General features: G+C 48.7%; 1 protein-coding gene across 1 annotated transcript in view; it reads left to right on the top strand.

Annotated features, from left to right (window-relative positions):
- Nucleotides 1-15,854, top strand: part of LOC309891793 (disintegrin and metalloproteinase domain-containing protein 9-like) — a gene marked incomplete at its 5' end in the record, with an annotated part of 30,865 nt that overhangs the window by 6,847 nt on the left and 8,164 nt on the right. The window contains 14 exons of the mRNA XM_082784638.1: nucleotides 835-917; nucleotides 1,156-1,220; nucleotides 1,307-1,385; nucleotides 1,961-2,037; nucleotides 2,846-3,038; nucleotides 4,987-5,061; nucleotides 5,878-5,949; nucleotides 6,531-6,700; nucleotides 7,532-7,607; nucleotides 8,624-8,778; nucleotides 10,869-11,037; nucleotides 12,497-12,589; nucleotides 13,279-13,471; nucleotides 15,011-15,116. Coding sequence (XP_082640764.1) covers nucleotides 835-917; nucleotides 1,156-1,220; nucleotides 1,307-1,385; nucleotides 1,961-2,037; nucleotides 2,846-3,038; nucleotides 4,987-5,061; nucleotides 5,878-5,949; nucleotides 6,531-6,700; nucleotides 7,532-7,607; nucleotides 8,624-8,778; nucleotides 10,869-11,037; nucleotides 12,497-12,589; nucleotides 13,279-13,471; nucleotides 15,011-15,116 — 1,606 coding nt within the window. The remainder of the gene's footprint in view (nucleotides 1-834; nucleotides 918-1,155; nucleotides 1,221-1,306; nucleotides 1,386-1,960; nucleotides 2,038-2,845; nucleotides 3,039-4,986; nucleotides 5,062-5,877; nucleotides 5,950-6,530; nucleotides 6,701-7,531; nucleotides 7,608-8,623; nucleotides 8,779-10,868; nucleotides 11,038-12,496; nucleotides 12,590-13,278; nucleotides 13,472-15,010; nucleotides 15,117-15,854) is intronic.

Below are 15,854 nucleotides of genomic sequence, written 5' to 3'. Positions count from 1 at the left end.
GCAACTGGGGGGTTTGGGGCTCTGCTGGCAGCTGGGGGAGCCCAGCAAGGGGCTGGGGGAGCTTGGGAGGGGACCTGGCTGATGCTGTGTTCCCGCAGGCTGTGAGGGGCACAGGGATGGGGACGGGGCTGTGCCCACCCCTGAGGGGCACGGGGGTCGTGGGACTGATCCTGCTCCTCTGCCCAGGTGAGGGGAAGGGAGGCAGGGGGATGGGGAAGGGGGAAAGGTGGGATGGGATGGGATGGGATGGGATGGGATGGGATGGGATGGGATGGGATGGGATGGGATGGGATGGGATGGGATGGGGATGGGATGGGGATGGGATGGGGATGGGGATGGGATGGGGATGGGGATGGGATGGGATGGGATGGGATGGGGATGGGGATGGGGATGGGATGGGATGGGATGGGATGGGGATGGGGATGGGGATGGGATGGGATGGGATGGGGATGGGGATGGGATGGGATGGGGATGAGGTTCAGAATGTGGGATGGGGATGGGCAATGGGGGTGAGGGGACATAGGCATGGGCTGGGGTCGTGAGCAGGAGGATGTGCACTAGGTTCTGAATCTTGAAATTCTGGAAATCATCTAATTTCTCCCCTTTTTAAGAGTTCTCCAGAGTTTCTTGTACCTAAACTTCTTTAGAAGTTGGCATTAGTATTGAACTTCTCGACCCACTCTTTTATGCTTCTTGTTGAAGAATCTGCAGTTTTACATGTCAAATTTTTAAAATTTTCCCACTTAAAACCCTCCTTCTGCACTGCAGGGGTGGGAAATCCTCCCAGCCTGGTGTGAGCCACGTCCCTGCTCCCTAACCTCAGAACCTTTCCAGGGTTTGCTGAAGCGTCGAGCATCATCTACTCCGAAGTGATGGTGCCGAGGCAGCTGGAGCCAAGGCACGGGGCTGACACAGAGGTCAGGCGCTGGTTTGGAAATGATTTTGGAAACACTTTTTAGCCCCTGGGTGCCCCCAGCCCTGACCCTGCCTCTGCCCAGGGTGATGCTACAGGGGGGATGGGAAAATGGGAAGGGAGGCAGCTCCGGATCCCAAAATCAGCCCGCAGACAGGGCTCCCCCAGGAAAGGCAGGGACCATGGAAAATAAATTGGAAAATAAATAAATACCCCAAATTTTAACACACATTGCATTACAGGAGGACAAGGCTTACTTAATCATGGCAGAAGGAAATTACCACGTCGTCCACCTGACGCAGGCAAAGTAAGGCTCCTCGGTTCTCCTTCCCCCTGCACAGCTCCTTGGAGGTGATCAACCCCCACCCTGAGAAATTCTGCTTCACTTTCCAGAAATCTGGTAGCCAAGGACCTCCCGGTTTTCACTTACGGGGCCGAGGGGGAGCTGATAACCGAGTTTCCGTACGTTCAGGTGAGGGTTGGGGTCTGCCCAGGGTGCCCCAGGGGACAGAAGCAGTGCTGCTCGCCGAGGGGATGCTGTTTCCGAAAACATCCTTAATTTTTTCACTATTTGTTTGCAAAAGGAAGGAAATTGTACAAAAAGTTGCTAAAACCTGGAAAAAAAAAAAAAAAAAAAGAGAGAGAGAGAGATTGATTAGAATGCTTGATTTTCCTTTCCAATTTTTAATGTTTTTGTTTGTTTGTTTGTTTTTTAAACAATTTAACTCCACCAAAAAAAAAAAATTGAGGAATCTGAACAAATATCGCCCCAAAATCACCATTATCCAAATATTCCCTTTTCTATCAGCACTGGAGGCAGCACTGATCCTGCCACACTCCCTCAGCCTCCTCCACCCCGCTCATCCTCCTGCTTTTTCCCTGCTCACCTCCCGCACCTTTTATTTTCACCCATGAAGCTCCTGCCCCAAATGGAAGGACAGATATTTTTTTGAAGGCTGTTTTCTCGTTTTTCCCTTTATGGGTGCATTTTCTGAGCCCTGTCTCAGGAGCTTTTCCTGTGGCTGAGGCCCCGCTCGCCCCTTGCAGGACGACTGCTTCTACCAGGGGTTCGTGGAGGGCTCCCCAGGCTCCATCGTCTCCGTCAGCACGTGCTTTGGGATCAGGTAGGGTGCTGTGGGGCTGGGGTTTTGTGTCCCTTTTCAGAGCAGGTGATCCCCTTTCTGCCTGCCTCCTGCTCCATCCCACGGCTAGCGCCCAAATCTTCCAACACAGCTGAGAAAATACAAGAGGAAATTTTAACATAGGGGTCTAAAAGATGCATAGATAAAAGAAAATCAGGGACAGAGGTAAAGAACTGACAGAAAATCAGTTTTTAATGAAATATTTGGCCAAGCAGTGTGCTTTGCACACCTCTGGCAGGCTGTAGGCAGGTTTTACGTGCCAAAACACTGCAGAAACACTCAAAAAGCTCACAGTGAGTAGGTGCTGCTGGGGACACCTTCCTCCTCAGGTGCACCCCACATTTGGGGTATTTTCTGGGATATTTTCATATCTGGCAGTGCCAGCTCCAAACGTACAGAGAGCCACCTCTGTAGGGGAATTTGGTTGCTCTTTCAAGGCTGTCTTACGCACACGAAGCCTTGGGCATTACAATTTTTCCCACAAAAGGTGTTTTAGGTGAGCTCCTTGTGCCATCATCTCACTGCATCCCTGCCCACAGGACATATTGTGGTATGAAAGAGCTAAAAGGAACCTTTTCCATCCCCTATTTCCAAAACCACATAAAATGCTGGCTTGTCCCAAGAGCCCTGAACCCCCGAGGATGCTCCTGGGGCTCCCAGTTGATGGCACAAGCTCCCGAGGGCTGCCCCGCACCTCCATCACTTTGGTTCTTTTTTTGCAATTCTTAAATAATTTAAGAAGCCATCTCCTTCACGTCTCTTACCTCCCTCTCTGCTGGCACATCCCCAGCGGAGTGCTGCAGTTCGGAGACCTGAGGTACGAGATCCAGCCAGTGGAGAACTCCTCGAGCTTTCAGCACCTCATTTTCCGAAAGGCGCTGGCAGAAGGCTCGCCCCCGCTCTGCCAGGTGCCCAGGGAGCACCAGGACCTGGACACAAGGGGAGAAATCGCAAATGGGAGCAGGAAAATTCTGGTTATTGAGGTAAGAGCTCCCCATCCGCTGTGTTATGGTGGTGTAAAGGTGCGGGGCAGGGAAAATCCTGGGTGTGATGCGACCACAGATCTGGAAGGAGAGGATTTTGGCATCGTGTCCATGAGCTGGGTGCTTCCTTCCAAGCAGGAATTTTTGCTGAAGTTGACTTTGAAGTTTCTGATCTGTTTCTGACCCCCTTGGCACTGCATTTATTGCATCTTTGCATCTGGGCAATGCACAGCAGCAGCTCTCCATGTGCCCAGTTTTCAGCTCACAACAAGCACAGCTGGGCTGTACCGACCTGCTTGGCTCAAATTATGTGGGAAAAGCTTTAATGATGTCAAAACACACACATCTGCTGCCTCTCTTCTCTTCAGAAACCTTGTTTCCATGTTATCAGAGGAAATTAGTTTGCTCTGGCTTCATTTGTTACGGGACCTCGTTGATGTGCTCATTTTCGGAAACACCTTGGTTAAAAAAAAAAAAATGATTTGCTTTGATTTGCCAACGCTTCCAGGGCTTGTGAGGATTTTTGTCGTTGCTGTCCCTGCTGTCAAAAGAGCCGAGATAAAGTGTTATTTCTGTACCTACAAGTGTGGATTATTTATAGCCACAGCCTGGCCAATGCCAGCGTGTTACGATTGCATTCGGTGAAAGAAATAGAGTGACATTCAGAGATGCTGCCTTCTGATAACAATACGAAACACTTAGGTGAAAGAATTACTTACCAGCTCCCATGGCGGAAATATAGTTTTTTTAAATTGCTACAATTTCACTGAATTTACCGAGAACCCGCCAGAGAGAGGATAATTTATAATAATAATGAAGTGGTATCTGTTCATCGGAGAAGAGAGATGAGTCCCCACGCTTAAATGGGTCTTAAGCAAGAGAAGTTTTATAGACATGTATTGCTCTGCAGCTGCCAAGCTGGTTGTATTTCTGAGAGCAAAGATCTTCTCCTTTTCTTCTTCCTCCTCCTCTTCCTCCTTGTCCTCGTCCTCCTCTTCCTCCTCCTCTCACTCTCAGGGAATTACTAAGGCCAGGTTGTCCCCAGAGCCCCATGCAGTGAGAGAGGCTTTTGCAGTATTCTGGCATGCCAATGAATAAATTCAATTTATTAAAAGCAAAATTTTTGAACCCCAAAATGCCGTTCTGGGGTTGGGAAGTCCCCGTGCTGCAGTGAAATCTCGACTGTACGCTGATGCCATCAGAGATGGGACATTGCTGCCGCTGAGGCTGATGGCTGGACTCAATGACCCTGAAGGTCCTTCCCAACCTAGATGATTTTGTGATTCCTTGACCCTATACCAATGCAGTAACCGACTGCAACCACCAGTTACCTTGCTGAGTGTCCAAACGTAGAGGCAGAGGCAAGAAATGCCCACAACTGCATGTCCAGAACCTGCTGGAGCCCAGGCACCATACGCGGGGCTTTCACTGCCTGAGCTGCTTTATGTCGGTGTACTGGGGAAAACGAGACAAAGCCAAGCAAGAGTAATTTCTGTGGCTTTCCTGTGGCTTGAGCAACTTCATCCCAGGACCACTTTGCTCCAGCAATGAGCTGCTGATGTCCCTTTTCTTGTCATTCATGCTGAGTGCTGAAACGGTGCTGGCCCCACTCTATCCTCCCTGCAATGCAGAGCAGTGTTTGTGTGGCACCAAAATTATGGTTAAAAGTGGTCTGAGCGATAGGACGATCATGCAAAGGTTTGCAGCTATTTAATGTGAGCAATGCCAGGTTATCCCCTGCTACCAGGAAGCTACAACCATGTCCTGTCTCTGATTACCTGCAGCACTCATTAGCACTTTTCCTTCTCCAAAATATTTGCTATGTTCTTGTAGTGTGGGTACCAGGGAAATTCTGGACCGGGTTGAGTAACAGCACCTCGTTTTTTGCAATGTGGTGAAAAAAAAAGCACCTCACAGAGTGTGACCTGTGCCATTTGATCTTTTGCAGGAGGTCCCCGGGCTCCAGAGCCTGCCCGTGCCCACCCGGTACCTGGAATTGGCTCTCGTCGCCAACCAGGAGCTGGTAAGTGCCAAAACTCAGCGCCGTGGGGCTTTGATACAGCTGCTGCTTTGTGCTGGAGGCTGTTCTTTGCTCTGAGCCCCACTTCTGAAATCAGGGGGGTCCAATGTCTGTGTTTAGAGGAGAAGGGGCACTGCTTCTCAGCACCTGAGGGAACCAAAGCACATTCCCGTGCCTCTTGCCATGGGAAGGGGCTGCTGGTGCTCAGCCCGTGTGTGGGCGCTGCTGTGATTTGAGGCCGGGAGAAGAAATGGTTTTGAAATAAGTGATGAGGTCTGACTGCTGTAACACGCTCAGGGACGGACCCAAGCAGCCATTTCTGGGGTAATTGGAGCGTTTTGAAAACTACTCTGGTGTTGATTTGAATGGAATGAAATGGTGCAAAATGGTCCCATGGGGATACACGTCCTGGGAAGGTAGCAAAGCCCAGGAGCTGTGTCCCCTCTCCAACCCCCCAGGAGGTGGGGATTCAGTCTCCCCACCACCCCAAGGCACCAGCTCTACTCCGTGGGACTGGGTTTTTGTTTAAAGAAGGCAGATAATGGGTAGGCAAGTATGCCTCTCCGTGCACCATCCTATTGAATGAGCAGGACTCATTCAATTGGGCTCCTGTCGGTGCCAAGAGCCATCCTCTTGAAATAACAGAGCCCCAGTGGGGTGAGAAATCCCACACCGTGATTCTGACTGATGTGGTTAATTAGGATTTCAGCTGGGGAAGGGCTGGTGCAGACCCACGGGGGGCTGCGGGTGCTGGGCTGTGGAAAGTGCAAGGGGAGCTCCCCACGTGAGGCTGTAACGCATCCTCTCTCCCCTTTTCAGTTCAAAGCTAACAGCTACAACGAAACCCTGATGCTGCACCTCTTCATTTCCATAAGCAACCTCCTGAACACGGTGAGCACCCATGCGGTCCCGACGGTGGTGGGTGCCCTGGGAAGGGCCGGGTGCTCAGCCTCTCATGGGAAAATGATGGGCTCCCAAGCGATGTAACTCCCACCCCTAAAAAATCCCTTTGGGTGTGAGTGAAGGCAGTGTAAAAATTATTACGAAATTATCCCTTTAAAGCTGTTTGATGGAATATGCATTATCGGTGCTAAGTGCTTCCTGGTGGCTCATTATGATCTCCACTTCATCATCGCCCTGCTCTGAGCCCTAGAGAAGAGCACTGGGTGTTCCTCTGCTGATTCCTCTGTGTGCACACACGGGCAGGGTGCCGGGGCATCAGCCCGCAGCTCAGCCATCCCAAAATGAGCTGCATGGAAAACCCTATTAAATTGATATAATTCATGGAAATAAAGAAAATGCTCAGCTGTTTTGGTGAGCATCCCCAGGGATGGGGACCCCACCACCTCCCTGGGCACGTCCCAGTGCCTGGCCACCCTCTCCACGAAGAAATCCTCCCTCCTCCCCAACCCAAACCTCCCCTGCTGCCACCTGAGGCCACGTCCTCGCATCCCACTGCTCGCCACCCCCAGGTGTACAAGCGCATGAAGCTGCAGATCGTCATCAGCGCCGTGGAGATGTGGACCAAGGGGGACCAGGTGACGGCCACCCACAGCCTGGACCAAACCCTGCAGGTCTTCACCAGCTGGTGCCAGAAGGACGCCGCGGTGCGCATCGAGTACGACCACGTGGAGCTGCTGCTGTAAGAGCCCTGATAAGCTGCTGATAAGCAGGAGCAGGGGGCACCCCCACCCCTCTCCCCTTCCATTTTTTGCGCCCATATACCATGCATGTTTCTGTCCTGGTGGTACCTCACGGAGGAAAACGTTTTGGTTTAATCAGTCCATGTTTTAATCAGCGCCCGTTTGTCATGTAAATTGGTACAAGGAGGATTTTAAGTACCTTGCCCTTCCCTTTCCTTGCCCTCTTTTGTATTTTCCCACGCATGCGGAGCGTGTATCGCCTTTCCAATTCTCATGCCGCTGTCTGTAACTGAATTATTATAATCTCATTTTTAATGTTAACCATTTTGTATAGATTAGCCATTCATTTTTAGACGTCTCAATTCATTGGCGTGTGGTTTACAGCACAAGATTTGAATTAAATTGTTTTGCTAGGAGGGGGAAGCTGGATCTCACACTGCCGATGCACTCACTTAGGCACTTCATTCATTCCCTTTTTAACACCTAGTGCATTGTTTCTGTTTTGACTGCTCCTTTTACTTTCCTTTGATGGGAAACAAACCCTCTGCATGCTAAAATCTCCGGTATATGTGTATAAATATGCATTTACTCTATAACACAGTCACTGCACACAGGGAAACCTTGCTGAGCAGCCCCAGAACTCAGAGGGAAGCCAAAGGGATCCCCACTGATCCCTTCAAGGAAGGAGATCCCCATTGGTATAGATCTTCAAGAAATGAGTTTATTGCAGCCTGAAGCCATTATTTTCCAGCTGTAATTCCCGCAGGGTATCCTGTTGTTATGATGATGTTGTCGCTTCCCTTTAACACCCCAAACTCTCTCTGCTGCAGTGGCCAATATTACGCGGAGCGAGGCTTTACCTGGAAGGGGATGATGTGCCAGCCCAACTCCGTCGGCGTCGTCTCGGTAAGGGGAGACCTCACAATTTGTAACGTTGCCCCCATATCCTCCCACATAGCAGCTATAATGTCACAAAACCCCAGAATCCCAGAAGGGTTTGAGGTTGGAGGCACCTCTGGGTCCATCCTGAGCCACCCTTCTCCAGCAGGGACACCCAGAGCAGGGGCCCAGCACCACATCCCAGCAGCTTTTGGGGATCTGAGTCACGACAAGTGCCAGGCTGCTTTGGATGCTGTCCCCCAGCTCAGGATCCTGCAGCCTGAGCCCAACACTGAGTGATGTTCGCAGGCTCCAGCTGCATGGCTAAAGGAGAGCACCTTCCATTCACAAATTTCCCCTTGAAATCAGCATTAACCTGAGTTATGCCCAGATTTTGCTGTAACAGAGGACGTAGATCTCTCTGGACACCTGGGCAGATTGCAGACACCTCTCCTAGGATGCAAAGAAGATGTTCAGGCATTCAAGGTGCTCGGGGACTTCCATCCAGCAGCTGGCACGTGGATTTTCCAGGGTTGTTTTAATGCCTGTCAATGTACACAGATGCAGTGTAAGGCTCAAGATAACTTACACAGCAAAGGTGATCACTGCTCAGTGTTATTACGTAAAAAGACACAGTTCCAACAAGAAAAAAAAAAAAAAAAGAGGAAAAATAAACTTGTCATATTCACATTGAACCCTGGGATTTAATTCCATGTCACTCCTGGGTTCAGGTTTTTCAGCAGATAACATCTAAACCAGGCATCAATATGTTGATGCCTGTTGATATGTTGATGGAGGTGATGTTGGTTTTGTTTTTGGTGTTGCTTGAAGAAGAGGTGGAACAATTCCCCAGTGTTTCCCCAGAAAAAAATCTCTTTAGAGGTTTTGGTTTCCCTAACTGGTTGTTTGCTCTGCAAGCCCCCAGCTAGCACAAATTGTACAATTACTGAGCAAAATTCAAGAATTCTGGACCTGAACTTGTCCACATCAACATCCCCTGATTAAGAAAGCGTGGACCTGAGATTTTTTCTCCCCGGCTGCAGTTTTCTGGCCAGGACACCATCAGCGACGTGATGACCCTGGCGCACGAGATCGGCCACAGCCTGGGCTTCGACCACGACGACGCGAGACAATTCTACGACCAATTCTGCAACTGCAACTGCACCCACAGAGGATGCATCATGCGATCGTCCCCTGGGTGAGTACAGCTCGGTTCTCCCGACATCATTTTGGGTGAAAATCGGGTCATTGCCTCCTGCTGCCCCGCTCTGAGCGGCTGCTGGGTCGCTTTAGGGGAGTGCATCTGCCCGTTCCTCCACAACATCTTTTAATTCCTCTGTTCCAGCATCTACTTGGCATTCAAGCTGGCCCTGCTTTGTGCAGGTTGTAGGACCAGGGGCTGCCAATCAAGTCCCTTCTAATTTAAATTACTCTACCATTCTTTATCAAGTTCTTAACAAGGTTGTGAGAATAGGTTTTTAGGTGAGACAAGGGACTCCAGCTCTCCCTGAGACACAAATTCACAGCAAACTCGGCTTCCTTGATCCAACTGGTGACATAATAATTTTTTATTAATTTTCTATCTGCTTTCTCCAAGTGCTGTTTGCTGTTGGCTTCTTCATGGCAGGGTTGAAAGCCTCCTGCAGACCCAAGGGTTACTGCACCCTTCCTTTTGCACTGCCTCTGTAGGGATGCTGCCTTTGAAAATAAATCTTCCAGAAAAGTTGCCTTGCATGGGGCAGGAGCTGCTCCTCTTATCTCCTCCCTCATTATATAGCCATAACGAAGACAAAATAATTCCACTAATTAACTAATATTTGCTGAAACCTGTGAAGGATATTTGGCAGATGTCAGCCCCCGTTCTTTCAGCATCAAAGAAACCATAAGATATTGCAAGAGCATCCCTGTGGCCAGCTCCCAGTAATAAGACTGGCATAAAAATGCCTCATTCCTCTGAGCTCTGGAGGCTCTCCCAATGTGCAGCGAACATCAGCAGGCAGAGAAGGCTGCTTCATTGCAGATTTTTTTGCTTCTAAATCCAAAGATCCTTTTCTCAGGGCAAAGAAATCCGATTCACTTTCTTAAATGCATCAACGAGAAGGACGCAGGCTCCTGGCTTAATGCTGATGAACAATATCAGATCCCTTTCGTTACAAAGACCCACTGAACCTCCCTGAAGACATTAAGGATTTGAGAAACCAGCCTCCTACCAGCCGTGTCTGTGCTTTCAGTAAGATCAGCATGGGAAGAGCCACTTTGGTGGGTGACCAGCGGTCCTGCTTCTGCCCGTGGCGGTGCCTCCCCTGATCTTCACCTGGGAGCCACCCAAAGGGATCGAGGACCCAGCACACAAGGGCTGGGGTGAAAACCTCACAAGTCAGAGCACTGCATCTTGGAGCTCCTTCAGTTTCTGTTCTCAGCTCTTGGATAATCACCTCGTTATCCCGAGGGACCAATTAAACGTATTTGTCTCCAACCTCTGACTTTAGGCGACAGTTCTTCCAGGACTCCAGCAGCGATTCCCATGCCCATACTCACATTTCCACGTGCACATCACCAGCACTTCTCTCCCTGACTCATTCATCCTTCCATCCTCTGTGCTGCTGAGCTGTGCCATCGTGTCACCCCCTGCCCCTCAGCAGTCCCGTCACAGCCTTCAACATTTCCTTTGATACTGGCAGCATGCTCACAACCTTGCCATCCTACTTCAGCTTTCCTCCTAATTCATATCATTATCATTAATTCATATCATCAAATACAAACTGTATTTAGCTCCTCTATAAAACCAGATGACTTAGCTTCACTCCTGGAAATCCTCACGCCCACGCTCCTGCATTGCTCACCACTCGATGTCATTTACCTGAGCAGCCAGGCATGAAGCCACCCCGTTTCTCCCCTGGTTATTTTGCATGTTCCAGGCTGTTTTGTAGCAGTCACGGGAAAGCAAGCAGATCCCTTTCACCCCCCGTGATCTGCTTTGCACACTGCAGTTTGTAAAGAACCACACTGCATCCTCCTGCCCTCCACCTCCACCTTTCCAAGGCCAAAGCACTTTCAAAGCCACTTTGTGGTCTCTTCCTTCTCTCTTCCAGGCAGTTTATTGCTGTCTCCCATGTCCTTATGCAAGAAAAAAAGGAGGAAAACAAACAAAAAGCCTTGTTTCCCCTAAATTTTCCCATATTCCTCTTTGTTAGTTAATCTCTGTTATTCTTTGACCCCACCGATTACTTTATGTATATGGTATGGTTTTATATATATATATATATATAATCAATATTTTTCTTGCAGATCTTGCTTGGCATTCAGTAACTGCACTATGAGAGAATATTATGACGAAGTAATAAAAAAAAATAAGCCTTGTCTGTTCAACATACCATCTTTAAAACCATTTCTTTTTGAACTCTGTGGCAACGGCGTCCTGGAAAAAGGTGAAGAATGTGACTGCGGCAGTGACGAGGTCAGCAATTAAATATTTCTTTGCAATCTACAGGATAGAATGGTGTTAATAAAGTGGTTTTTTGCAACTATAAATGCTCACCAGCTCCTGGGAAGGAGCAAACACTGAAGGGTTACGCGTCCAAATGAGCCCGTTGGCTTCCACTTCCATGGACACCCTTGAAGTGGGGGTTTACCCAACCATGGCTTTATTTGTGTGCAGAATGTGCATGATTTTTGTACATACAGAAGGTATTTAGAGGTAATTTAATGGTTTTTTTTTTTTCCTAACTGTGGAGGGACCTTTCCCAGCTGACTGTGCAGAGCTAAGGGCGAGCTCGTGCTGCGGGGGGCTCTGGCTGCAAGGGGCTGGCCAGGAGCTGCTGGGAGGGAGATGACTCCAAACCTTGTCCACTTGCAAGGGTTTTTGCCTTCTGGTTGTGCTAATGTTCTTAAAAATGGGGGTCTGCAGACAAAAAAAACTACCTGAGTCAGAAGTCAAAGTCCACAGAAGGGGCATGTCCTTGCCTCCACAAAGCTCTATAGGCAAATTATTGCCACTTGCCCTCTTCTTGTCTATAAAACCAGAGTTTTCCTGTTCTTTCTTCTATTAAATTTACCCCGAAATCAGTGGAAGAGTTTTCTAAAAGTGCTTTTAAGAGCACTTGCATGTTGGTATCTCTACTGCCATAATGCTAGGACATGCAGCTGTGGCTCACCAGGACAGTCGTGCTTTCCAGCAAGAACTCTGGTTTGCAATTTGTGAAGTTGTTCTTTGTACAGAGCTTCTGCAGCCTGGTTAAGCCATACGAGTGTGCTGACCAGAAGCCCCTCTTATCACCCCCTTTAACCTCTCTCTTCTCCATTTCCCACATTTATTCCTCCCCAGTCCACCCGAGGCTCTCCCTTTCCCCCACTCTGGTCCTTCTCTCAGCCATCCCTTTTTGCACATCCTCACAATCCCCTTAAAATACCCCACAACAAGTTTTACAGCATCCTCCCTTCCCTTTCAAGTACCTCATTCCAAGTCTGGTCTCCCCAGAAGGCCCAAAGAAAATATTATTTTTTGTCAGTTACCTCCTTTTCCTTGGGGTTTGTGTGCTTGTGTGATAATTCACTGCTGCTCCTGTCTCCTCTTGTTGTTATTATGCTAGAAAGCCATCGATCAGCTCTTCTTACAAAGCAGATATCCCTACCTTCCAGGTACCCTTAAAATCTCAGTAATTAATTTCCTTTATGGGACAAATTTCAGAGCCCATCAGCACCTTGACTGCTTTGGGGCAGGGAATCTGAACTTTTAAAGAATTAAAACTCCTGAATAAATCCAAGTTCCCTGCGACACAGAGCTCCACAAACAAGGAACAGCAGCAAACAGCAGAGATTTTTCCCCGAATTTCCTGCAATTTCACGTCTCTTAAGCTAGAGAGGAGCATCTGAGTGAGAGCCTGTAACAGCGGGATGTTTTGGTGTCTCACCCCCAGGCATGCCTCGAGTCGGGATGCTGCTTCTCCTCCACCTGCTCGCTTGCACCAGGGGCTTCTTGTTACAGGGGCGAATGCTGTCACAAGTGCCAGGTGAGTTACAGCAAATAGGGTAACTAATGCCTTAGCTGCTCCTCAGAGCTGTTTGTTTGGTGCTATCGTGTTTATTTCCCGTATTTCTCAGTATATTTGGTCTGAAAATATGCATAAGCATGATTGGAATCTGCTCGTGGTCCCACAGAGAACAAATTGTTCTGAAACAGTGAAATTATGTCAGAGGAAAACCGTCAGCAGGAGCAGCAAACGAGGGCGCAGGGACAGCACCGCACCCAGCAGCCAGCCACAGGCGTTGGCAGTCCTGGAGCAGACATCCCACGGCCACAAGGGTGGCCAAAAAGAGAGTTTTTAGGGAAGATCTAGCAGCAGGGTACCTCTAGAGGCATTTCAGACCCATTCAGCTTGAAATGTGTGAATAAAACCACATTTCTCTGCTGGGACGCCAGAAATCTCCCCTTGAACTCTCTCAGTAGGACAGCAAGGACCTGAGCCCCTCACGCTCTCCTCCGCTCCTTGCTCTGTCTGACGTTTTGCAAATTTAAATCATTCTTCATCTTACACTTTTGAGGCATTCCCTAAGATTTTGCCACGTGGATTTGAATAATTTGGACCAGCCATTCTGGAAAAAAAAAAAAAAAAAAAAAAAAAAAAAAAAATCAATTCCAAACTTTTGTGTGCTTTTTTTTTAATTTATTTTTTATTTTTATTTTTTTTTTTTTTCACAGTTTCAGCCCGCAGGAAAAATCTGCAGAGAATACAGGAGCACGTGCGACCTGCCGGAGTTCTGCAACGGCTCCTCGGCCATCTGCCCCGAGGACGTGTTCAAGCAGGACGGGACGCCCTGCGGGGACAACGACCGCTGCTACGAGGGGCAGTGCCACAGCCACGAGGCTCAGTGCAAGGCTTTGTTCGGCAAAGGTAGCACATTGCCCGACCCAGAAGTAGCCCCTGCCTCCTCCCTTCTCCCTGCCCTCTGCTTTGAAAAAGTCCTTTTTATTATTTTTTTTCCACAGTCCCTGAAAATTCATTGTTTGCTCTTTGTGAGGCAGGCAGGCTTAGGTGTCTGGAGGGGTTACCTAAGAATATAAGTGATCTTAACCAGATCTACAACTCAAATCCTGATGATTGCTGCTGTTGTTGCTGATGGGGAAGCAATTTTTCTATGCAAGTACGCATAGAAAAATCACAGAATCACCAAATCATCTAGGTTGGAAGAGCCCTCCAAGATCTCTGAGTCCAACCTCTGACCTAACCCTAACCAGTCCTCCACTAACCCATATCACTGAGCTCTACGTCTAAACGTCTTTTAAAGACCTCCAGGGATGGTGACTGAACCCTGGGCAGCCCATCCCAACGCCCAACAACCCTTTCAGTAAATAAGTTCTTCCTCATATCCAACCTAAACCTCCCCAGTGGATGAAATATTACAGAATGCTTTTGAAATACCCCGTGATTTTATATCATAACTGTACAGATGAAACAATATGTAAATAAATATAGTATAATATATATTTTTTTAATAGTTAGGGTAACAAAAAAGAGGTTTTCTCAGGCAGTAGTGGTTGCAGTGCCATTTGGGACCACTTTGTGCTCTGTTTCCCATGGGAATGGCTGATATTTGCCCGTAGAGAGACCCAGAAGTAAAGGTGTGCTGGCAACAGCCAGTGGGAACACCCTTATGCTATTGAAAGCAACAGCACCCCCAGTTTGTGCATCCAAATTTCCCCCAGTTCCAACTTGAAGCGATTTTTGGATGCCTGCCCACATCCTCCCCGAGATATTTCAGTTCTGTAGGAAGTGCCCAACTTCCCCCGAGCGTGTGGCAGGGCGGGCACGTTCAGCTTCCCCATCAGCAACAGCAGCAGCAATCACCAGGATTTGAGTTGTAGATCTCGTTAAGAACGTATGCATGTCAATAAAGCCAGGTTTCTCTGTGTTTGGGCACGTTTCTGAGAAGTTTGGAGACTCTGGGAAGCCGTACCCCTTGCACATGAAGGTGGTAGCGCCATGAAGGGCACTGCAAAAAGGCGAGGATATTGATAAGGCAGATTATTTCTGTCATCATCTTGGCATGGGAACTGTCGTGTGAAGGGCTGATATGGCCATCTCAGCCTTCTCTGTGTTATACAGCAAGTTAGAATTAAAGGGAAAAAAAAAATAGGCTTGGGAAAGATTTGCAGTCTGTATTCCCATCTTCTGCTCCAGGTTGTTCTGGATAAATGACCACGGTTTGTTCTCTGATTGTTGGTTGATCTCTTGGTGGCAGATCTGTTCACGTAGCCTCTTCATTCTCACATTGACCAATCTGGTTCATAAAAGAACTGGGGAAAAAAATAAATTGAAAAATCCATAAAACGTGGCAGGTCCTTTCAGGACGATCCCACGGAGCAGCAGAAAGGGTTAGGGGTGCAGGTACGCACCTCGCCACGAACATCTCTGTTTTCTTTGTCCCTGCAGCCGCCCAACGTGCCCCGCTGAGCTGCTTCAGGGAGGTGAACATCCGAGGTGACCGCTGCGGGAACTGCGGCTGGAACGGGACCTACTACACCAAGTGCCGGGAGGAGTGAGTGCCACCAGCACCTGGCTGCTCAGCAGGAGCAGGACATCGCCCCGTGCAAGGGGTGTGCAGCCCCAGCACCCTGTTCCATTTGATAACCAGTTGTTTTTTTAGCCTTTTAGCCTTAATTCTTGTCATGTTGCTGCCACGTGTGGCATCTCCGAAGCCCCCTCTTTCTGCACCAGGACTGGCACGGAAAGTGCAGTCCTTCAGGCTGTGAAGCCTTCCTCCTCGGTCTTGTCCCAAGAGTAGGATTTGAATTTGGGTATGGATAATGGTCCAAAAGGGTGGAGGTTTGGTCACCTTGGAGATTTGCTGTGAGTGTGCACATTAAGTCACCCAAAAATACACAGGCACTAGTACCTGACCTTTCCTCATGCTTGCACTTGGCTGTTCACCCAGGACTGGGACATTGCCGTCATCAGAGCAGACACTAGAGTGCAAATTCAGAATTTGAGCTAATTTCTTATTTTCCCTCTGCACAGGCAGAACTTGAGCTTCACTGTTGCCATCTCTGAGCGCAGAGATGAGCTTCTGAGGAACTCTACCTGGCATAAATATCAGTATTTCTCATACAGTATTAAAAAAATGGCAGAATGTGAAATTTGAGGGTCAAAAAGACAAACAGATGTGTCCCTGCTGCACTGACACTACTGGGTAGCATAGGATCCGTGCCAGTGCTAGTCAAACACCTCCAAAAAGGGCTGGTTGGATGGGAATTGCCTACAGGGATCAGCCCTGGAC

Source organism: Aythya marila (assembly GCF_965140915.1).
Source record: "Aythya marila genome assembly, chromosome: 1".
NCBI lineage: Eukaryota > Metazoa > Chordata > Aves > Anseriformes > Anatidae > Aythya > Aythya marila.
The sequence above is the reverse complement of the archived record's forward strand: the minus strand, read 5'-3'. Positions and strand labels throughout refer to the sequence as shown.